This window comes from Papio anubis, chromosome 2 (assembly GCF_008728515.1).
Source record: "Papio anubis isolate 15944 chromosome 2, Panubis1.0, whole genome shotgun sequence".
NCBI classification, from domain to species: Eukaryota; Metazoa; Chordata; class Mammalia; order Primates; family Cercopithecidae; genus Papio; species Papio anubis.
In genome coordinates, this window is record NC_044977.1 from 99,238,458 (window position 1) to 99,262,837 (window position 24,380).

Consider the following 24,380-nt stretch of genomic DNA (forward strand, 5'->3'; position numbering starts at 1 on the left):
GGTTTAATCTCCCATCCTTTTCATGTTGCAGTGGGTTATACCCAGGCTATCAGCTCGCCACATATTTTGTGCCAATCAATAAAAATTTGCCCAAGGTGCTCTGCCCTCAACACTCTACACTTAGGAAAGAAGCTGCCACTTTGCCAGGAGATATTGGGATTCTATCATATTTTGGAGGTTTTGCAAATATTTAATCCATACTTTTCTGTTCAATATAGTCAACTCTTGATTGCCCAGGGGAGATCAAAAGCAAGAAAGACACTCTTTTCTTCTACAGACGTGTACAGACATGTACTACTGCACTCAGCCGCACTCATTTCAACAGAGCTAAAGAAGCTCTGTTGTCTATTGGGGTTCTCCATGAGCTTTTTCTAGCAAAAGAGTTTCCATCAATTAAAAAACTTTCGAAAACCAATATTCTAGAGTTCCTAGCTCAATAAAAATATTGGCAAGGGAATGAACGAATGAAGTGGATCTGTGGTTCTTGTTTGTTCTCTATAGATTTGTCTTTTCTAGACATTTCATTTAAATGGAATAATATAATGGTTAGTTGTTTGCATCTGGCTTTTTTTCACTTACCACAGCATTTTTGAGGTTTGTCCATTTGTAGCATATCAGTATTTTAAAAGTTCCTCTTTATTGAAGAATAGTATTATATTGTATTTTAATACGTGTTTTTTTCTTTTCCTTCAATTTTGCTAGGAATTTTATCAGTTATATTAATCTTTAAAAGAAATTCTCTAATGTTTGTCTGTGTTCTATTTCATTGATTTCTGTTCTTAACTTTATTAATTCATTTCTTCTATTTACTTTGAGTTTAATTGGTTCTTTTTCCCTGGATTCCTAAGGTGAGAATTTATAGAATTGGTTTTAAAACTTTCTTCATTTCCAGTATTTAAGCTACACAACTCTTTTTAAGCTCTATTGTATTTTCATTATCATTCATTTTGAAATATTTTCTAATTTCCCTTGCGATTTTTTTTCTTTGACCCATGACTGTTTTAGAAGCATGTTCCTTAATTTCCAAACATTTGGGGATTTTATAGATACTTTATTGTTATTGATTTCTAATTTATTTACAGTTATGTTGAATGAACACACTCAAAAATTTCAGTTTTTTGAAAATTCCTAAACTTATTATTTTGACCTGGCATGTAGTTTCTCTTAGAGAAGATTTCATGTCTACTTGGAAAGAGTGTGTATTCTGGAATTGTAGCTATAGGAGTCTATAAAAATTATTGACATCAAGATATTTGAAAATGCTGTTCAGATTTTCTATAGCTGATTTTCTATATGCTTTTTTTTCAATGTTTCTGTCACTGAGAGAGAAGCGTTAAAATGTCCAGTTATGATGGGTTTTTTCTATCTAATTAGTTATATCAGTTGTTACATATTATTTTTTTAGAGATGGAGTCTATGTTGCCCAGGCTGAAGTGCAGTGGGTATTTATAGGCATAATTATAGCACACTACAGTCTTGAACTCCTGACCTCAAGCAGTCCTCCACCTCAGCCTCTTGAGTAGCTGAGTCTACAGACGTGTACTACTGCACTCAGCTGCTTTATGTATTTTGAAGCTCTGTTACTGAGTGCCCTTATATTTAAGATTGTTAGGTGTTCTTGATGACTTGACCCTTATATCATCAATCTGGAATGTCCTTATTTATTTCTGGTACAGTATATTTGCTTTTCAGAAAATTGACTTTTAACTTGCGTAGGTGTGGTAATATTTATAATTTTCCTATTTGGGGTTTTCTGAGCTCCCTGAATTTGCAAGTATACATTTTGTTTTGCCAAATTTGGCAAACTATGAGCTATTATTTCTTAAAAATATTTTTTCTCCCATTCTTGCTTTTTCCTATGGAGCCCCAATTATTATGTATATAGATATATGTATATTATATGTATTAGTCTGTTTGGTGTCGTTCAGCAGATTAAATCTCTATTTTTTAAAAAAATCAAATCTTTTTTTCTCTCTTCTTCAAGTTGTGCAATTTCTATAGATCTATCTTCAGGTTTACTGACCTTTTCTCCTGCTATTCTAGTCTGCTCTTCTTCATCCTAACAAGTGAATGCTTCATTTCAGATAATGTATGTTTTCATTTCAAAATTTCCGTTTGGTTTATGTTTTTTATTTCCTAAAGAGTTCTGATCTGTTAATTCATTATAACCATATTTTCTTTTTATGTCTTTCAACATATTATCATTAGCTGCTTTAAAACCTGTGTCATCTTAGTGTCTCTTTCTATTTAATATATTTTCTTGGTTATGGGTTACATTTCCCAGCTTCTTTGCATGCATACTAATTTTTGATTGCATGGTGGCAGTTCTGGAGGCTGTATTGTGAATCTGAATTTTGTTGTCTTCCTTTAGAGAAGGTTGAGTGTTTTTCTGGGTGTTACTTAATTTACTGGTGCTTCAGCTAGATTTATTCAAGGCTTAATTTTAGTTTCTCTAATCGTGGGTCTATTAGTAAGGTGTTGCTTTTCTTAGATCTCAGTTGAATACCTAGAGTGTTTAGCGAGATCTTTTCTCTCTGGATTGTCAGAACTCCTTGACTGCCAGATCTGTGCAATCTTAAGTATCTCTATTCAACTCATAGCTTGCAGGTGGCTGTTCTCTATCATACTTCCTAGAGTTTCATCCTAAAGCTGAAGACTTTAGGGCAGCACAATGCAGATTTCTGATGTCCTTTCTGAGCAGCTCCACTTTCTTCATTACTCTCCCAGGAAAACTCTAGCTCCCTCAGCAAACTCTAACTCTAAGCTCTTACTTCTCTTCAGCAAAGTAAGATACCACCCTGTACTTGGACCCTGTTACCGTGTACCTTAGTCTAGAAAATTCCTCCAGACAAAATACCGGGGTGGTTATGGGGCTCATTCATTGTGTTTTTCCTCTCTCAGGAGTCAGAGTCTTATATTGCTTTTTGTCTAACATTTGAAAAACAGTTGCCTCGTGTATTTTGTCTAGGCTTAACATTTATGATAGGACTAGTTTGGTACTAGTTGTACCATAATTGTATATCAGTCTTCCTCATTGTGTTTTTAATTTGAAGTTTACTTATGATGAGCATTTATTCATTTATTTAAGAGTGATTTATATTTCCTTCTCTTTGTTCATTCTACTCTTTTTAGTGTTTTCTTATTGGTTTGTCAGTATTTTTTACAAATACGTGAAATTATCCTCTTTTTCTCTTTTTGATATGTTTACAAGTTTGATGTTTTACAAATGTTTACTACTTTATTGTTTGACTTTTGATTTTGTTAATGTTGTATTTTACTACAGAAATATGATGTTTTATTAAGTATGACTTATAACTCTTTTATGGCTTCTGGCTTTTGTGTTGTATTATGGATGCTTTCTCAACTCAAAGTTTTAAAAGTTCTCTTTTTTCCTATTAATGTTATGGATTCAGTTTGATTATTAAATCATTGGGCCACCTGGAATGTATTGTGTTATAAGTTGTGGGAGTAGGATTTATTTTGTGGCTACTCAGTGGTACTGATGCTGTTAACTGAATATTTCATCTTTTCTCCACTGATCTGAAATGCCATATTTTTGTACTTAATTTCTATATATTTTTGTGTAGATTTTAGGCTTCTTTTTCCCTGTCATTTGTCCACTTATGTGCCAGTGCTAAATATTTAGATATTGGTCGTGGTCGCTTTTGCTTCCAGTTACTTTACCTTCTTTGGCAGTTTTCTTACTATTTTATTTTATTTTTTCCAAAACAACTTTGTAATTAGTTTCTACAGATTGTTTTGTTTTTTTTTTTTTTTTTTTGAGACGGAGTCTCGCTCTGTCGCCCAGGCTGGATTGCAGTGGCCCGATCTCGGCTCACTGCAAGCTCCGCCTCCCGGGTTCAAGCCATTCTCCTGCCTCAGCCTCCGGAGTAGCTGGGACTACAGGCGCCCGCCACCACGCCCGGCTAGTTTTTTGTATCTTTTAGTAGAGACGGGGTTTCATCGTGTTAGCCAGGATGGTCTCGATCGCCTGACCTCGTGATCCGCCCGTCTCGGCCTCCCAAAGTGCTGGGATTACAGGCTTGAGCCACCGCGCCCGACCAGTTTCTACAGATTGAAAAACATGTTAACTACTTATTTTATGGTGTTACTTTGAATTAATAGATTAATTTAGGAAGAATTGACATGTTTTAGGAATTGAGCTTTCCTATTCAAAAATATGGTATGGCTCTTTATTTGTTTAAGTCTGCCTGCCTCTGTGTCCCTCAATAGTGTTTTAAGTATCTCTTCACGTAGACCTTGTACAGTTCTTGTTAAATGTATTCTCAGTGATTTCATCTTTTCCTTGCTATTGTAAATGGGATCTTCTATTCCATATTTTATGGTTATTACTCTCTTTCACAGCTTTTTTTTTCTTTTTGCAACAAATTCGGTGATTTTTGTGACTTGCACCTAAATACTGTTCCATCTTTGTCTGTTTTCATTACACAGACATTTATTGAGCATTGATTGGTATCAGCTACTGAGAGGGTTTCTGGGTATAATGATTCAGAAGATGTAGTCCATGTCCTTAAGCACCAGTAGTCTTATATTATAGTCTCTCTTATCCCAGTTAATTTACTTGTTGATTGATTCATTCAAAAAGTATTCAGTGAATACCTTTAATATTCCCAAACCATGGTAGACATTGTAGAAAACTCTCAAGAAGCACCTTGCTCAGTTCAAATGTACGTTCAATATTTTTAAAATGTGTTTTGCCTTCCATTAGAGTTCCATTCTTTGAGGAGCTTGCAGTCTAGTTGGGGAAAAACATTTTATGCTAAAGGATAAAAAGAAGTATGTAACAGTATTGCAAAAATGAATGGTATGAACAGAAGCACTCAAAGAAGAAAATAGTGAGTGGAGCAATGTGTACCTTGAAGGAAACAGAGACTGTAGGTAATATAAGAAAGCAAGACCACTTCAGCTGAAAAGAGCAGTGGCAACAGAGCACAGAGGCAGGAGTGAATGATGAGACCACAGTCAGCTATGAACACATTCTGGCTGGAAGTGTGGGTCTGTGCTGAAGCTGGAGTGTGGAGGGACTTGAGTGCTGGGCTGGACTCAGACTGGGTCAGATAAGTGATAGCATGGTGCTCAGGCCCCCTTGTCAGTGGAGGAACATTACGTCAATGATGTTAAGCATGATTTGGCTGCCCCAATCGTGTGATGGAGATCAGAGGCAGAGAGAACTGTTAGAAAGCTGAACCAGTTACATATGTAGTGATAAACATCAGAACTGGAACAGGAAAGGAACTGTAACATATGGAATCATTTCAGAGACACAGCAAAAGGGGCACAGTCAGAACTGAGCAACAGCTATGGGTTGAGTGAGTGAAGATATCATTGCCACCAAGTTTTCAAATCATAGGGACAGAAAAGGTCATCATGCCTTTTGACTATTCCTAAAGATGTCAGTTTGGGAGTCCTGTCCTCTGATTCAGGTAAATATAGTTGGGAAAGAATTCCTATGTGAGAATAATCCTAGTCATACCCTGTGTGTATTAATAGTAATGTTTTAGGCTTTGTAATGTATAAAATCTAGTAACTAGAGTTTGACTAGCCAAGTCTGGTAGGAGGTGACATCTGAGGGGCAGTTTACCTGGAGTGGGATGATTTGAGTCCACAGGAGAACTCGTATTTACTAGATGTTAGAGTGTGTTCGTGCTGACTTCCTTGAAAAAATTGCAAAGTTAGCTACATTTCCTATACAGGAAAGGACTTTGCAGATAGTGCCTGGACAGATGAAGCTTAGGGAAAAAGCGTCTAATGCTACCGAGGTGGGGGTCATGAGGAGAAAAGATTGTGTCAGGGTGGGGGAGGGTGTTGCTTTGACTCATTGCACTGTTAGTAGGATTTGGCTTCCTTACTTGAGGATTGTGAGGCACGGGGCCAAGCAAGAGAATGAAAGCATGAGTTAGGTCACACCCTGCCCTCTAGTGAATACTTTCAGTCTTCTGAGGACCTCATTACCATCCCACTCTACCTGATAAAGAATTCTATTACAAGTCAGCTAGTAATGAGGAACTGGAAACCCAGCAGGGCAGTGAGAAATAAGCCAGTGCAGAGAATAGATGATCTTATGCTGAAGTGTTTGTCAGTAAAGTATCTTCTGAAAATTCTAATCATAACTCTAATGAGAAAAATAGAAAACATGCATATGTTGTCAGTAAAAGAAGGATAGAATGGCATTTTCAGGGAGCACTGGTTGAAGCTTTCCTTAGGAATTGAGAAATTGGCATATTTGAGAAAAGAGAGATGAAAGGGAAAGTTGAAGGAAACTTACATGAAAGTGGATAAACTGAGGGTCAGGGGATGGGGGTTTGGAGAAGGCAGAAGGGGCTGAGACAGAGTCTCAGCAGGAGGGGTGCTCACCAAGAGGGGCTCCTGAGAAGGAAGGAGTCCCTCTTACTCCGAGACCTGCAGAAAGGATGGCTGGAATGTGTCATTTTCTCAGCTCTATTTTTTATATCCTTGATTTTCACATCATGCCCCTGTGCCAAAGTCATCCCATTTAGGCAAGCAAAGCCAGCACTTTAATTTCCCACAAGTGGCCAAGTGGTACTTTTCTCGGTATCAAGCTTTCTCATAGCTAAGACACTTGAAACTTTCTTCAAAGTGGAACAAACCTTATAAAAGTGTCAGAATGTAGCAAGAGTTTCACTTGGTGTTACAGAGGTAGAAACTGAACCCTGTATAGAAGCCTTACTCACTGTTAGCAAATTGGTAAGTTTCAGGCCACAATTTAAAATGCTTGAAGTACTGTCAATCCTTCTTCTTTTTCTTTGCAAGATGTTAAATGTCTGTATCTTTTCCAGTCACAAAAGTAATGCATATTCACGATAAAAATTCAACTAATGCAGAAACGTATGAAGTTAAAAGTAAACTCATTCTCAGAGATGATCTGGGTTATGTGTGTGTGTACAGCTTACCAAGCACAACTAGGTAATGAGGAAGAATCCAGGTCTGGAGTTGGCTTGTCTGGGTTCATGCCTCATTTCCAACTCTCTGGATGGTTTCCACTTTCTCCTCTGCAGAGTGATGGGAATAATAACTGAGAGGCCGTAAATGATGAGATAACGTGTGTAAACATACTGTATGTAAAAAATCGCAATGCTTGAAAAATAGGAAATATTCAAATAATAAGTTACTCTCAAATATCTATAATATATATGCTAGAAACTAAAATTGTATTATTCTCTATGTATTGTTCTCTAACTTGGTCGTCCATATTTTATGTCATAGATGTAATTCTATACCTTGCATGCAGTTCTACTTCATCTTTTGTAATGGTTTCCAATCTCCTTATTTCCTTCCCCTTCCAAGTAGTCATCTTTGTTAGGCTGAGCACTCTTCATAGAATCATTGATCATTTGTATTTCTTTGGTAAATAGCTGTCCCTTATTCTTTGCTCATGAGTAACTGGGGTATTTGTCTTTTTCTTAGTGATTTGTAAGAATCACTAGCAAAAGAATTTTTATATTAGGGATATTTACACATGTTATATAACTTTTGTTAAAAATATATGTTAACTTTATTGAGTCTTTTGTCATGTAGCAATTAGAAACTTTTTTATTGTCAGACGTATCAATGTTTTCTGTTATGCCATCTGATAACCTTTACCACCTGAGAGATTGTTTTTATATTTAGAGACTTATTCTGGCTGGGATTTGTTTTTGAATGATATGAAGTATAGAAATTTAGCCTTAATTTTGTTAATGATTAGGCAGTTATGCCATAATTACTTACTCCTCATAGAATTTGAAACCCCTGCTTATGCAAGAATTCATATATCCATACACCAAATTCCTATTATCTACATCTAGACTCTCTGTTTTGTCCCATTGGTATAGCTCTTAATTCCTGTATTTGAATCAGAATATTTTAATTATTATAGTATTGGAACATATTTTGATATTTGATAGGGCAAGTACTTAATTCTCTTTTTACACAAATATCCCATTGTTCTTATGCATTTATCTTTTCAAATGAACTTTAAAACATAACTTTGTTATGTTCCTCAAAAATCTCAATAAGATTTTGATCACCAGTATTAATTATATGCCAATTTGGATTTTATCTTCACAGATATTTTTAATTGAAGGTCTTATACCTTTCCATTTATTCAGTTTTTCTTTTATATCTTTACATAATGTGTTGTATTATTCTTTACATAGGTCTCACATTTCTGATCAAATTGATTCCTAAGAAATAGCTTAAGTTGTAGTTTAGTTATGAAGAGATTTTTAAGTTATTTATTTTTTCTGGATATTGTTGATATTAAAGGAAACTTTTCATACTGATTAGTAAGAATTTCTTTTCATTTCTCCTGGGTTCTCAATCACATTATCTATAATTGATGATACTTTTAGCTATTTGTTTTTGGTATTGTCAGCTTATTTCCTTTCTTTATTGCTTTGGCTAGATTACCTTACCAAATCTGAGTAAAAATTGGGAGAGTAGGCATCCTCATTTCCTGAATTTAATGGATATGCTTCTAGTGTTTCCCTTGAGATTGTGTATACAAATGATCAATGGCCAGATCATATATGAAAATAGAACCCTGATACACAACCTCTGCAGCAATTAGTCCAGAAGGCCAAACCACAACCTCTGCAGAAATTGGCCCAAATTGGTCAGTACTTGGTCAATAACTACTAGCTTCTCTGATTTTTGCCCATACTTCCAACTCAGGACCAATTATAGAAAGACAAAAATGCTCCCCAAACCAATAGCACAAGTTGCCCCACTTCTAGTTAGGCCACCTACCTCCATGCTTCCTCTCCATGCCAACAACATCCATTCAGTGCATACCTGACACCTTTCAGTCTTTTCATGATAAAACTCTCCCACTCCCTTGCCTGCCTTTGAGTCTTCGTCAAATGTAAATGATGGTCAACTCTCTTGCCATAACAAGCTCTGAGTAGCCTCTGCTTGTTCTCATTTGGGTGACCTTTGTTTATTTCTGCACACTTTAATGTTCATTAATGGGTTTTCTAATGACTCACAGGCAACAAATTTCTAGAATGAAGCCTTCTTTGCTCATGTTATAATGTCAGTTATTCCGCATATGTTTCTTGAATACCTACTATGAGCCAGGGGCTGTGCAAGGCTAGGTGATATCATAATAAATAACCCAATTACTGCAATTATTTTTTAGCCTTTTTAAAAAATTTTATTTGTTTATTTATTTTTATTATACTTTAAGTTCTAGGGTACATGTGCACAATGTACAGGTTTGTTACATATGTATACATGTGCCATGTTGGTGTGCTGCACATATTAACTCGTCATTTACATTAGGTATATCTCCTAATGCCATCCCTCCCCCCACCCCCTCCCCAGAACAGGCCCTGGTGTGTGATGTTCCCCTTCCTGTGTCCAAGTGATCTCATTGTTCAGTTCCCACCTATGAGTGAGAACATGTGGTGTTTGGTTTTCTGTTCTTGCGAAAGTTTGCTGAGAATGATGGTTTCCAGCTGCACCCATGTCCCTACAAAGGACACGAACTCATCATTTTTTATGGCTGCATAGTATTCTATGGTGTATATGTGCCACATTTTCTTAATCCAATCTGTCACTGATGGACATTTGGGTTGATTCCAAGTCTTTGCTATTGTGAATAGTGCCACGATAAACATATGTGTGCATGTGTCTTTATAGCAGCATGATTTATAATCCTTTGGGTATATACCCAGTAATGGGATGGCTGGGTCAAATGGTATTTCTAGTTCTAGATCCTTGAGGAATCGCCACACTGTTTTCCACAATGGTTGAACTGGTTTACCGTCCCACCAACAGTGTAAAAGTGTTCCTATTTCTCCACATCCTCTCCAGCACCTATTTTTTAGCCCTTTACATTCCTGCCCCTGTGGAATTTATGACCTAATAGGAAAACAGATATTTATGAGATAAATGCACTTGCTTTATTGTGGGGTAAAGGGAAAAAAGCTCCAGGAAACTGGAAAGGAATATTCAGGGAGGAAACCCAGAAGAGTGAAGTGTCCAGCAAACTAAGGAACGGCAGTTTCCAAAAGGTCAGATACGTTTAGAGCCATCTGGAGATGAAGTGCAAGGAGATAAAGAATGAATATTATGTTCTTTTGCCTTTAGCCACGTTTCCTTATTTATTTTCCTTTATGGCTATTTCTGCCAGCTTCATTTTTTACATTCATATTTAAGTGAGCATTTAGAAGTCCCCTTATAACTTGAATTGATTTCAGTGTGACTTCAAATTTTTTAGAGATTTGATATGTAAAAGCTGCATATCAATTCATCTTAATATTTTTTTTCTCCACCAGAAACCTGAAAATGAAATGCACTCCCTGCTGATTGTTGTCATTTACTTGACAGCACTGGTGTTGAATATCGAATACTGCTCTGCACCTCCTGCAACATCAGCTAGAATGGACTCACTCTGAGTGGCAGCTGTTAATTAACTATTGCAGAAAGATGCCACTGATGTAAAAGATTGTCATGGGATAATAGACACCCTGCTGTATACAAATGCTAAAATAACTTCTGCAAAATAAGATTTTAACAAAGCAGATTTATTTTCAAGGTAGAATTTCTTGCTGCCATAACAATTTTCTGTCTCTTCTTCTTTATTTATTTTTTAGCCTTTTATATTTCTGTAGTTGGGGGAGAGATTCAAATTGCCATGGGAAGCATTCCCCCTTTCCTTTCTTATGCTTTTCTGTTCCCAATTACACCTTTTTAAACACATCTGGGTCTTGTTGGTTTTTGTTTGTTGCATTCACACTTTAAACTTGCTAGACGATCTTATTTTCTTCCTTTTCCCCTTTTCTGTCATTTTAGTTACAGGAAAGCAGGCTTGCAAAATGGGTAATAGCACAGACCATTGGGAAAGTTGCCTAACCTCCTGAGTCTCAGTTTCGTCATCTGTGAAATGGAGTTGTTGAGGGGATATGCATTAGCTATGGTAAAGCACTTAGAATAGTACCTGGCACATGGAAAGAACCATGGAGGTATTTGCTGTTATTACCTTTTCTTTACACTAGGTTATTCCAATGTCTGATTTTTAGCTTTAAAATATTGACTTATAAATGATAGTTACAGTTTGTTATCATACATCTTTACTGAAAATTTATGGAAATAATTTTATGTAGAGTGTTAACAGGTTTAGAGATAAATAATATTCATTTACCACAATGTGACTCATAAAGTATCAGCTGAAAGAAACCTCAGATATCACATGGTGCTCGTTCTCCATTTTCAAATGAGGAAATTAAGGCTATGTAAAAAGGTCACTCAGGCTGGGCGCGGTGGCTCATGCCTGTAATTCCAGCACTTTGGGAGTCCGAGGCAGGCGGATCACAAGGTCAGGAGATGGAGACCATCCTGGCTAACACGGTGAAACCCCGTCTCTACTAAAAATACAAAAAATTAGCCGGGCGTGGTGGCGGGCCCCTGTAGTCCCAGCTACTCGGGAGGCTGAGGCAGGAGAATGACTTGAACCTGAGAGGCGGAGCTTGCAGTGAGCCGAGATTGCGCCACTGCACTCCAGCCTGGGCGACAGAGCGAGACTTCATCTCAAAAAAAAGTCACTCAGGTGTAGTAGTGCTGAGACCAGGATGTACGTGTCCAGGCGCCCAGTCCAGGGGGTTTTCTCTGTTATAATTTAAACAATATAGTTTTCATCCCATTTTGACAGAGCAAAAATGTGCCGATTTATAAAATTTTTCCCACAAAACAATGTACTAAATATAGGGTGTCTCCAAAATTTATTTGATAAATTTATTTGATAAATATTGGAGACACCCTATGTTTATTGATATTATCAATATCACATTGGGTTCTGTAGGTTCCTGGTCCATCACCTGATGCTGACTCAGCAGTGCATCTCATTACTAGGAACAGTGGCTGAAAACTTCTTGGTAAAGACAATGGACCAGGCTAAAGAAATTACGTTTGCTCCTTCCTCATATTAGTTTCCTTTTGACATAGTAGAAAAGCCACAAGCTTCTGCAGGTCAGAAGTCCAAAGTCAAGGTATTGTCGGGACATCATTCCTTCTGGGGGCTTCTGTTTCCTTGCCTTGAAAAACCAAGCTGAATAGCCTCAGAGGCCCCCTGCATTCTTTGGCTCCTGGTCCCTTCCTTGCATCACTTCAACTTCTTGCTTGTATCATACGTCTCCTAGTATTCAGCCTGGTTGCCTGCCTCCCTTTGATGAGGATCCTTGTGATTATAATGGGCACACTTGGATATTACAGGAAAATCCCCCACCTCGAGATTCTTAGCTTAATCACATTTGCGAAGTCCCTTTTGCCATGTAAGATTATATTCACAGGGTCCAGGGATTAGGATGTGGATGTCTTTGGGTGGGGTGGGGGAGCATTATTCAGCTTTCCAGATTCTCAAAACATCATTTAAATGAGAATTGAGTCTTTGAAACTATTAATTCCAGGGAAAACAGAAAGTTTCCCAGGAAAGGATAATTATTATATTCTACATTATTTACTTGGGAATAGTGTTTGTACAATCACAGCAATGTAATCACTGAATATCAATCTGAGCAAAAGTAAGAGATAACCAAATGGGGGTGTGGGGGTGGAAACAGTATGCATATGAGGTGGGGATGCGGAAAGAGAGCTCTGTCTTCATATTCCATGGTAGGAAGTCAGTAGATAATGCTTAAAACTCAAAAAATCTGGAAGCAGCAGAGCAAATGTGTTATTTAAAGAGATGGAGGTAAATAAAATAAGTAAAATAAGTGAAACTTCACATGTTCTCACTTATTTGTGGGAGCTAAAAATTAAAACAGTTGAAATCATGGAGATATGGTGGAATGATCTTATTCCCAGAGACTGGGAAGGGTAGTGGGAGGTAGGGCTAAAGTGGGGATGGTTAACAGGTACAAAAAAAGAGAAGGAATGAATAAGATCTGGTATTTGCTAGCACAACAGAGTGACTATAGTCAATACTAATTTAACTGTATATTTTAAAATAACTAAGAATATAATTAGATTAGTTGTAACACAGAGGATAAATGCTTGAGGTGATGGCTACACCATTTACCCTGATGTGATTATTACACATCAGATGCCTGTACCAAAATATCTCATGTAACTTACAAATATATACACCTTACACCTATTATGTACCCACAAAAATTAAAAAATTAAAAAATCTGAACAACAGAATAAACTATGTAAAGCTCTCTGTGAACTAAAATTTTTTAAAAAAGGAATTGAAAGTACTTCTCTGCAGAGAGAGGAAGGTAACCGGGACTGCTGTAAGACTTCTGACTCTGAACAGACAGATTGAAAGAAAGGGAAAAGGGAGGGAAAATGTATGGGGTCAAGAAAGTAACTTGAATTTTGACAACTGGAGACTGCTAATCTAGAAGATTTAAAAAACAAAACAACTTCCAGTCATTGTGTTGCTTAGGACTCTTATCTGCTCATATTAGAAACTTAACTCACCATAGCCAAGTGAAAAGGAGACTGGCTTCATTTAGGCAAGAACTATTTTTATATCCCAGGTACATCTGGAACTGAGGGCCTAAACTTGACCCCTGAAGCCCCTTGCCCCCCAGGTTTCTCCTCTCTGGCCATAGCTTTCTTTTTTATATTGTTGTAACCCAGCTTCTGGCTCCCCTGTCCTTGAAATAAGACACCATCACTGCCACTCCCAGTTTTCAAATGTTAAAATGTGTTTCTCAGAAGGATGCCATTTTCTCCTTCCTTGCCCCTTTTCTAAAGTGCCAAGGGAAGGAAACAGCTGGCTGTGGCCTGGGAGCCAGTGCCCTTGTGCAGACTGGCTGCTGCACAGTAACTGGATGGTACCTGTGTTACTGGAAAGGGGTCCTGATCCAGCCCCCAAAAGAGGGTTCTTGGATCTCATGCAAAAAAGAATTCGGGATGAGTCCACAGTGCAAAGTGAAAACAAATTTATTAAGTAAAGTAGCGAAATAATAGCTACTCCATAGACAGAGTAGGACATTCCCAAAAGAAAGCGGAGGAACACACCCACCCTAGGTACAATGCTTGTTTATATACAGCATAACAACAACAACAAAATCATAGGATCATGTGCTCTACTACAAGGGTTTGTGATAAAAAAGGATTAATTTTCTTAATTACTGTATTTTGCAAAAATCAATATTTAAAGCAAAATTAGGAATTCTTTTGTTTTCAAGACATTGGGATATCAGGACATTCCTGGGTCTAGGTCTGTTTAGTAAATGTTACTAATCTGTTCCCTTAACCGTAAAGATCTAGAGGCTAAGGATGCCTAAGTTGCTGGGAATGCAGCCCAGTAGATTTCAGCCTTATCTTACCCTATTCAAGACGGAGTCAGTCTGGTTCAAACACCTCTGACACCTGAACTTCACTGTTTCTCTGCCTAGGCATTGTTAATAATATTAAGGGTTTGTATTTTTACAACAGGACACTGCAGTTTAAATTAACACGATGAGTTATATGTTTAAAATGTGGTAATATGTCTCTTGTACATAGCTGACCCCTGAACAACGTGGGGGTTAGGTGTGCCAGCCCCCAACATGGTAAAAAGCCTCCATGTAACTTTTGACCACCCAAAAACCTAACTACTAATAGCCTACTGTTGACTGGAAGCCTTACTGATAATGTAAAACTGTTTATTAACATACATTTTGTATGTTTTATGTATTATACACTGATACGGTTTGGCTGTGTCCCTACCCACATCTCATCTTGAACTGTAGCTCCCATAATCCCCACATGTCGTGGGAGGGACCTGGTGGAAGGTAATTGAATCATGGGGGCAGTTATTTCCAGACTGTTCTCACGATAGTCAGTTCTCATGAGATCTGATGGCTTTATAAGAGGCCTTACCCCGTTCACTCTGCACTTCTCCTTGCTGCTGCCATGTGAAGAAGGACGTGTTTGCTTCCCCTTCCACCATGATTGACCGTTTCCTGAGGCCTCCCCGGCCCTGTAGAACTAGAGTGAATTAAACCTCTTTCCTTTATAAATTACCCAGTCTTGGGTATGTCTTTATTAGCAGTGTGAGAATGGACTAATACATACACTATATTCTTACAATAAAACTAGAGAATACAATAAAGTTAGAGAAAAAATATTATTAAGAAAATCATAAGGAAGAAAAGATATATTCGTTAAGTAGAAGTGGATCACGGTAAAGGTCTTCATTTTTATTTTCACATTGAGTAGACTGAGGAGGACAGGGAAGAGGAGAGGTTGGTTTTGCTGTCTCAGGAGGGGCAGAGGCGGAAGAAAATCTGCATTCAAGTGGATGTAGTTCAAACCCATGTTGTTCAGGGGTCAACTGTCTTCTTCAATGAAAAAAAAGTAAGCTATAGAATATATCCCATGTGTAATATATCTGTATTTACAAATATCTCATATACTTAGAATCTATAGCAAACTTTTACATTTGGTACATTTTGAGGAGATGGGATGCCCTTGAACTTTTCATTGTCTGTTAGATACTTTTATATACAAATATACACATTAGTATTATTTGAATTTTTACAGAGTATGATAAGAAAAAATGAAAAATAGGAATTTGTCTATAATGAATATATATTGCTTTTATAATAAGAAAGCAATGGGAGAAATTGTTGCCACATTGCATTGCTTACAGGATAAAATCTAGAGTCTCCTGTCCTTTAGGAGTCTTAGGAATCTGCACGCCACATCTCTCTACTCTTCAGCCCTGCCTCTCACTGCTGTTTTTCATAGGCCCTGGCTCCTAGCCTTCCCACAATTGCGTAAATACAGCATGTTCAAATCCCAACTGCGAGTCTTTCTCATTGTTTACTGACCAAGCCTATTTTGCCTTTCTTCCTCCATTCTATCTGTCCAAATCCGGATGGCCTGCAAAGTCCACTTCAAGTCCCTCCTTCCCCACAAGAGCTTTCCCTGCCTTCCTGTTGATCATCATCTTTGACCAACAGCACCAACTGGTGCTTTATCCTGTGATCCAGTTCATGTTCCAATATATTTATGTGGTCTGTGAAGGGAAGGGACTATTCGTTATGTTTTTTTGTAATTCCTTCAGTCCGGCATTGTAAAATTTACATTATAAATGCTTAGTGTATTGCGAATGAACCAGTGAATGAAAGAGTGATGCTGATTTTCTCCTCAATGTTTACTTACCATCTCAGAAGTAGATGACAGGGGAGGAAAAAGGAGAATGGCTGAAGATTTTCCGAGGTGTAGGGCTCTACAGGATGTGCTCCAGTTCATTGCCCAGCTTGCAAAAATCTCTTATAATTCAGCAAGTGCTGAATTAAAGTTGGAATTGGATTGATAAAGCTTTGAGGCTTTGGGGGATAGACCCCAGGCTGTGTTGCTGATGAGAGATCACCCCCACCCCAAGAGGATTTTCTTCTCTGCATCTCCACCCTACTCTCTCTTCCCAGCACTTTCCTGGGCATTGGAATATATGATCAATCATTCCTTAACCATCTTATTACCTGGACATAATTGGAAAGTAAGTTTATGTAACTTTGAGTTAATAATAGAATTTAGTTTTTGAATTAGTCATAAATAACATTGTATCTTAAGTTTTGAGTATGAAATTACCAGCCACTCCTACTTTCTGTATTCTCACAAAAATCCTTCCAGCCATATTTGCTTAAATTAATCCTAAGCCACTAGAGCTATCTCTGAGTTGTCAAAATGAGTGTATCTTCAGTGCAGAAATCCCTTAAGTGTTAAACTTCTCCTTTCAGGAATTTTATAATTGAGTTCATCCTATCCGAAACTTTTCACTCTCAAGTATGTAACTTGGACTTCTTTTTGGCCATGCTGCAAAAATTCAGGATTTCTGCCTAAACCAGAAAAGGGCATGGCAGCCCCTTGGGACAGGCTACCAGAATAAATTATATGCTTGGAATAATTCAACACAATGATCTTTGCTAATCAAAGGAGGATCCAGAGACCATTGTGGGCTCAGAAGGGAGCTGGGCTGGTTTAAGATACTCTCATATACTAAGTTTTCTTAGGAAAGTAATTCAAAATGAATATACTGAATACAGAGACTCTCCAGATTTTTGAAAGAAAACATTTTGTTGAAACATTAGCTTCTGCCTTATTTGAGAAGTCTCAGCATGTGATTCATCAAGTTCTTTCAGATTATAGAGTTTGATGGGGTACTTTACTTCAGCAAAGCCCAGAATTGTGAATTAGCTCATCATACTCATTGAGCTAAACGTGTTTGATGTCCTTCCCCTGACTAGGGAAGGCTAAACTCCCATGGACCCTGGAGCTTGGACCCATGGATGAGGGTGAGGATTGCAGGTAAAGAAGCCAAACCCAAAGCTCCGGGCCAAAGGGACTGCAGAATTGGGAGTACAAATGCAGGAGGAGGATCAGAGCTTGGTTTGAAAGGTATTGGCCTGGTGACAAGCACAATGTAGACACCTATGTGGTCTTGTTAGTGGCACTTATGCCAACCTAGTGAGCGTGTTAGACCCATGCTTGGCAGGGCTAAACTAGCAGAGGCAAATCTTACACTGAGATGGTTCAGAAATGTTTAACCTCATAGATGTTTGGTCATATTGTCATGTGGGGCCATGCTGTATGTGAGTGGCTGCTTGTTAACTGTTGGCCAGAAGAGGCTGCATGCCCTTGGGTGCTCCATGGCTCAGAACCCCATAGTTCACAGATACTTACATTTATAACCTGTCAGTATGTCTAAGACAGGCATTGCCACTTTCACCCTCCATGTTCTTCAGTTTAAAAACAGACTTTTTAACTTAACTGATTTAATGTGACTTCTGGTTTTAGTGGTTAAGCGTTGATCAGTTTGGGAACAAATTATGTCCCCACATTGAATTTCACAAATGCTTTCATACTTCTTTTCCAGATTGTGTGTTTAGGTTGATTTTAACGAACCCTAGTGCAAGTGACCACATATTTGCATGATGTAAATATAAAATTAGCCAGAAGAAAGCCTCTGTGTAGGAAGGTTACCTTTGATTTAGAGTGTTGTATTTTCAAATAATTAAAAGTGAGATATAAAGCACTTTCTAAAGCTTGGAAATTCAAAGTATATTCTTATATTAGCTCTCTAATAGATTGTGAAAAACTAATAATAAGAACACAATGATTGGAGTTGGGAACCGTTCATGTATATTAATATTCTCAGAACATTAAACACTTGAAAATAACTTATGGAGAGACTCCTTTAGGGGTTTGCTTATAATTAATACAAAATAAGTCTTGGATTTTTTAGGAGTTGGTTATAATTAATGCAAAATAATTCTTGGGTTCTTTGAATTAATGAATGTTGGCTTATTTTAGAGATGTTGGGATGGAATATTAAGAAATTATTGTGGTAGCATTGACCAGAGGACTGGGAAGTACTAGCATACTATCCCAGATGCATCCCAACAGCATCTCTGAGAGAGATAACAAACATGCAAAGCACAGAAGCCCTTTTCATTATGCTGAGGTACACATTTCTCTATTTCCTATACCTACCTACTAGTCTGGAGACAAAGGTGGCTTTGGCTTTCCCTGTATATTTACCTCAGTGTTTAAACTTCAGTCTTGGATGTTAATACTTTCATGTAAGAAAGCTTCCCTCACCCTTTCAAGTAGATGTGTATCAGCTACAACCAGTAGAAGAGGCAAGAGTCATAAAAAAATAAATAAATAAATGAAGAGCTATGCATTTGCCCAGTAGTCTAAAGCAGAGCTGATCTAAGCCACAGGTAACTGCTACACCTTAAACTGGGTCTAGATGAAAGAGAGGAGAGAGAAAAGAAAGAGGAAAAAAAAAAAAAAGGAATGGCTTAGTGTTTCCCAGGGGTCAGGCCTCTGGCTATGCCATATTGTCACCAGCCTTCTTAGTGGAAGATGAAGACAGAAAGAGCCACACATCCATCTCCACTGACATTTTGATCTCTTGGAAAGTCTTACTCTGGAGAACACAGACTTGGCAATATCCTTGAACTTCACTCTATCTCTTTGGAGATGGAATATCTTGTCTTGATCATGGCTCATATGTGGAGAAGAATAAAAGTAGGGAGATAGGGGAGTGTTAATTTTTCTCCCCTCCGTACCAAAAGTTTCTACCTTGACTTGCTTTGCTTCTTTAAAGGTTTATTTCTTCACTTAATAAAATGCTTCATGTATTAGCCTGTTTACAGAGCTTCACCAACATTAGTAGTCTAATTTTCAATTCCCACTAGGTAAGGTGGGAGACTAACGGCAGTTGCTCCCTCTCTCTTTGTACCCTTAGGAGCTATGGACCACTGGTAGCGTCAGCCCTATGCAAACCCAGGTTTAAGCCTTCCTGCCTGCCCTCCCTCCCTCCTTCTTTCACTCCCTCCCTTCCTTCCTTCTTCCCTCCTTCTCTCTTGCCCTCGCATGCCTCCCTCCCTCTTTCCCTCTTTCATTTCCTCCCTCCTCCCTCCTTTCTTTACTCCTTCCCTTCCTCTTTTCTTCCCTCCTTCTCTCCTCCCTTCCTATTTCCTAACTTCTTCTTTGGGCAAATTCTGAAACAGTAGGGGAGCAAATATGTCACCACCTACATGGTATGTGGGAAAATGCAACATGGAAGATCTGGTAACTTGAAGTCTGACTTCAGTCCACAGTACCTAGCAAATTTTACTAATGATAGTTATCAGTGGCCTGGAAATTGCCAAATTAGTGAACTTTTCTCAGGTTTTGAATTATCTCAGTTTAACATTCTTTTTTTAATTTTAATTTTTTAAATTGTAAACTGACAAATTATAGTTGTGTATTTATGGGATACAAAGTGATATTGTAATTTATGAATATAATGTGGAATAATTAAATCAAGCTAGTTAAAATGTTCATCATCTCAAATACCTATTTTTTGTGGTGAGAATATTTGAAATGTATACTCTTAGTGATTTTGAAGTATACATTATTATTTACAATATTCACCATGCTGTGCATTATATGTCAAAGAAAAAAAATCTTATTTCTTCTGTCTAATTGAGATTTTGTACCTTTTTGACCATCATCTCCCCATTCTGCCCACCTTCTCAGTCTCTGCTTCTTTGTATTTTATTGTTTTAGATGCTATGTATATGAGAACATGCGGTATTTGTCTTCCTGTGTCTGGTTTATTTCACATAGCATGATGCTTTCTAAGTCCATCCATGCTGTCACAAATGACAGAATTTTTTTCTTTTTTAAGGTTGAATAAAATTCCATTATGTGTATGTACCACATTTTCTTTATCCTTCTATCTGCTGATGGACACCTAGATTGATTCTATAACTTGGCTACTGTGAATACTGCTTCATTGAACATGAGAGTGCATATCTCTCTTCAATGTGTTGATTTCAGATCTTATGGGTAAATACCCAGAAGTGGGATTTCTGGATCATGTGGTAATTCTGTTTTTAATTTTTTTAAGAAGCCTCCATATACTTCTCTGTAATAGTCATACTAATTTACATTTCACCAATAGCGTACAGGAGTTCCCTTTCCTCCGCATTCTTGCCAAGGTTTCTTTTCTTTTCTTTTCTTTTTTGTCTTTGCTTTTCTTTTTATAATAATCATTCTGACAGATGTAAGGTGATATCTCATTGTGGTTTTAATTTTTATTTCCCTGGTGATGAGCATCTTTTCATGTATCTCTTGGCCATTTGTATGTCTTCTTTTGAGAAATGTCTATTCAAGTTCCTTGTTCATTTTCAAATCAGACTGTTCTTCTGTAGTGCTGTTGAGTTCCATATGTATTTTGTATATTAACCCCTTATCAGATGTATGGCTTGCACATATTTTCTATCAGTCTGTAGCTTATCTCTTCACTCTGTTGTTTTTTCCCTGTGTTGTGCAGAAACTTTATATTTTGATGTAACTCTATTTTTGCTTTTGTTGCCTGCACTTTTGAGGTCAAATCTAAAAAGTTATTGCCCAGACTAGTGTCATGTAGTTTTGAACTGATTTTTATCTATAGGATGAGGATAAGGGTCCAGTTTTATTCTTCTACATATGGATGTCTGATTTACCCAGCACCACATACTAAAGAGACAGTCCTTTCCCTATTATATGTTCTTGATAACTTTGTCAAAAGTCAGCTGGCTACAAATGTGTTTCATTTCTGGGCTCTCTATTCTGTTCTACTGATCAGTGTGTCTATTTTTATGCCAGTACCATGCTTTTTAAGTTACTATAGCTTTGTAGTATAGTTTGAAATCAGGAAGTGTCACGTCTCTAGCTTCATTTTTTTTTTTTTTTTTTCCAATATTGCCTTGGCCATTTGGGGGCTCCATATGAATTTATTTTGTGGTACCATTTGAATTTTACAATTGTTTTGCCTATTTTTATGAAAAATGCTATTGAAATTTTATTAGGGATTGCTGCATTGAATCTGTAGATTGCTTTAGGCAGAACAGACATTTTAACAATATTAATTCCTCCAATTCATGAACATGGGATATCTTTCCATTTATCCAAGTCTTTGTTAGTTTCTTTTCTTTTTCTTTTTAATTTTCTATAGTTTTCAGGATACAATTCTTTCACCATCTTAAATTTATTCCCAAGTATTTTTTTTACAACTATTGTAAATGACTTTTCTTTCATTTTCCAGAAAGTTTGTTGTTAGTGTATAGAAACGCTGCTGAGTTTTGTGTGTTAATATTATATCCTGCAACTTAACTGTATTTATTACTTACTCTCCTCCTTCTTCTCCTCCTCTTCCTCCTCCTCCTCCTCCTTCTCCTCCTTTTTTTTTTTTTTTTTTTTTTTTTGACAGAATCTCACTCTGTTGCCTAGCCTGGAGTGCAGTGGTGCAATCTTAGCTCACTGCAACCTCCGCCTACCAGGTTCAAGCAATTCTCCCACCTCAGCCTCCCATGTAGCTGGGATTACAGGTGTGTGCCACCACACCTGGCTAATTTTTGTATTTTTATTAGAAACGGGGTTTCACCATGTTGACCAGGCTGGTCTTGAACTCCTGACTGCAAGTGAACCTCCCGCCTCAGCCTCCCAAAGTGCTGGGATTACAGGCGTGATCCAGTGTGCCCAGCCTGTATTTACTAGTTCTAGCAGTTTTATATGGTGGAATCTTTAGGGTTTTCCATATACAAGATCATATTGTTGATAAACAGCAACAATTCCACTTCTTCCTTTATGAATGCCTTTTCTTTTTTTCTCTTGCCTAATTACTCTGGTAAAGTCTTCTAATACTGTGTTCAATGTAAGTGGCAAGAGTGAGCATCCTTGTGTTCTTCTGGATATTAGAGGAAAATGTTTTATTTTTTCATCATTAAATATAATGTTAGCTGTGCTTATCATCTATGTCCTTTATTATGTTGAGGTACATTGATTTGTTGAGAGTTTTTAAATCATGAAAATATGTTGAATTTTGTCAAATTATTTCTATGCTTCTATTGATTATATAATTTTTTCCTTCATTCTTATGTGATATGTTATTGATTTGCATATGTTGGACCATCCTTGCATGCCAGAGATAAATCTCATTTGATCATAGTGAATGAACCTCTTACTATATTGTGGAATTCAGTTTATTAGCATTTTATTGAGTATTTTTACATCTGTATTTATCAAAGACATTGGCCTGTAGTTTTCTATTCTTGTGATATCCTTGTCTGGCTTTGGTATGAGGGTAATGCTGGGCTCATAAAAAGAATTTGGAAGTATTATTTCTCCTTTGATTTTTTGGAAGAGTTTGTGAAGGATTGGTATTAGTTTTTCTTTAAAAGTCTGGTAGAATTCAACAGTGAAACCATTAGGTCCTGGACTTTTCTTTGACAGAAGACATTTTACTATTTATTCAATCTCCTTGTTGATCTGTTCAGATTTTCTATTTCTTCTTCTTTTTTTTTTGACAGAGTCTCACTCTGTTACCCAGCCTGGAGTGCTGTGATGTGATCTCTGCTCACTGCAACCTCTGCCTCCTGGGTTCAAGTGATTCTCTTGCCTCAGCCTCCTGAGTAGCTGGCATTACAGGCATGCACCACCACACCTGGCTAATTTTTGTATTTTTATTAGAAATGGGGTTTCACCATATTGGCCAGCCTGGTCTTGAACTCCTGACCTCAGGTGATCTGCCTGCCTTGGCCTCCCAAACTCCTCGGATTACAGGCATGAGCCATACTGCCTGGCCCAGGTTTTCTTTTTCTTTATGATTTAGTCTTAATAGGTTATATGTGTTTAGGAATACATCCTTTCTTCTCAGTTATTCAATTTTTTTGGCATTTAATTGTTCACAATGGTCTCTTATGGTTTTTTGTATTTCTGTTTAATGTCTTCTCTTTCATTTCTGATTTTATTTATTTGAGTCATCTCTTTTTTTTTCTTAAAGGTTTCTCAATTTTTATTTTTTCAAAAATACAAGTTTCAGTTTATTTTAGTATTGCTCTTCTAGTTCTATTTCACTGTTTTCTGCTCTGATATTTTTAATTTTTCTGCTAAAATTGAGTTTGGTGTGTTCTTTTTTTTAGAGGCATAACATTAAGTTGTTTATTTGAGACCTTTCTCTTTTGATGTAGGCACTTATTGCAATAAACTTTTTTCTCAGAACTGTTTTTGCTGTATCCCATAAGTTTTAGAATTTTGTATCTCCATTTTCATTTGTCTCAATTTTTTTTTAAATTTCCCTTTTAATTTCTTTATTAACTCAATGGTTGTTCAGGAACGTGTTGTTTTTCATGTATTTGTCAGTTTTCCAAAATTACTCCTGTTGTTGGTTTTTTAGTTTAATACCATTCTAGTTGGTAAAGGTACATGTTATTATTTCAGTCTTCTTTAAATTTGTGAATACTCGTGAAGACATGTCAAGACTTGTCCTCACATGTAATCTATCCTGAAGAATGTTCCATGTGTACTTGAGAAGATTGTATGTTTTGTCGCTGTTGGATGGAATGTTCTGCATATGTCTGTTAGTTCATTGGTCTAAAGTGTTGTTCAAATCCAGTGTTTTCTTATTAATTTCTGTCTGGATGATTTGTCCATTGCTATAAGTGGGGTAAGTCCCATACTATTCTTGCATTGCAGTCTGTCTCTCCATTTAGATCGTTTAGTATTTGCTTTATATAATTTAGGTGCTCTGATGTTGGGTGCATATATATTTACAGTTGTTATATACTCTTGTTGAATTGACCCTTTTATCATTATATAACATCTTTCTTTGTTTCTTTCCGTAGTTTTGGTTTAAAGTCTGTTTTGTTTAATATAAATAGAAGTATCCCTGCCCTCTTTTCATTTCCCTTTCCATGGAATATCTTTTTCCATTCCTTCACTTTTCAGTTTGTGTGTGTCCTTAAAAGTGAGGTGAGTATCTTGTAGGCAGCTTATAGTTAGGTCTAGTTTTGTGGTCTTTTTGTTGGAGAATTTAATCCATTTACATTCAAGGTGATTATCGATAGGTAAGGACTTCTGTTATTTTTTTTTTTTCTGAG

The 24,380-nt window shown here is 37.0% G+C and overlaps 1 protein-coding gene across 8 annotated transcripts in view; it reads left to right on the top strand.

The window, feature by feature from the left end:
• The window catches only part of ULK4 (unc-51 like kinase 4), a 793,903-nt gene that overhangs the window by 542,198 nt on the left and 227,325 nt on the right, over positions 1 to 24,380 (top strand). Inside the window, exon 33 of one of the 8 annotated variants that reach the window (XM_021933682.2) lies at positions 10,302 to 10,526. The exons of the other annotated variants lie outside the window; for them this stretch is intronic. Coding sequence (XP_021789374.2) covers positions 10,302 to 10,309 — 8 coding nt within the window. The 3' untranslated portion in view covers positions 10,310 to 10,526. Of the gene's footprint in view, positions 1 to 10,301; positions 10,527 to 24,380 lie in introns of those variants that run through there. 8 annotated transcript variants of the gene reach the window in all.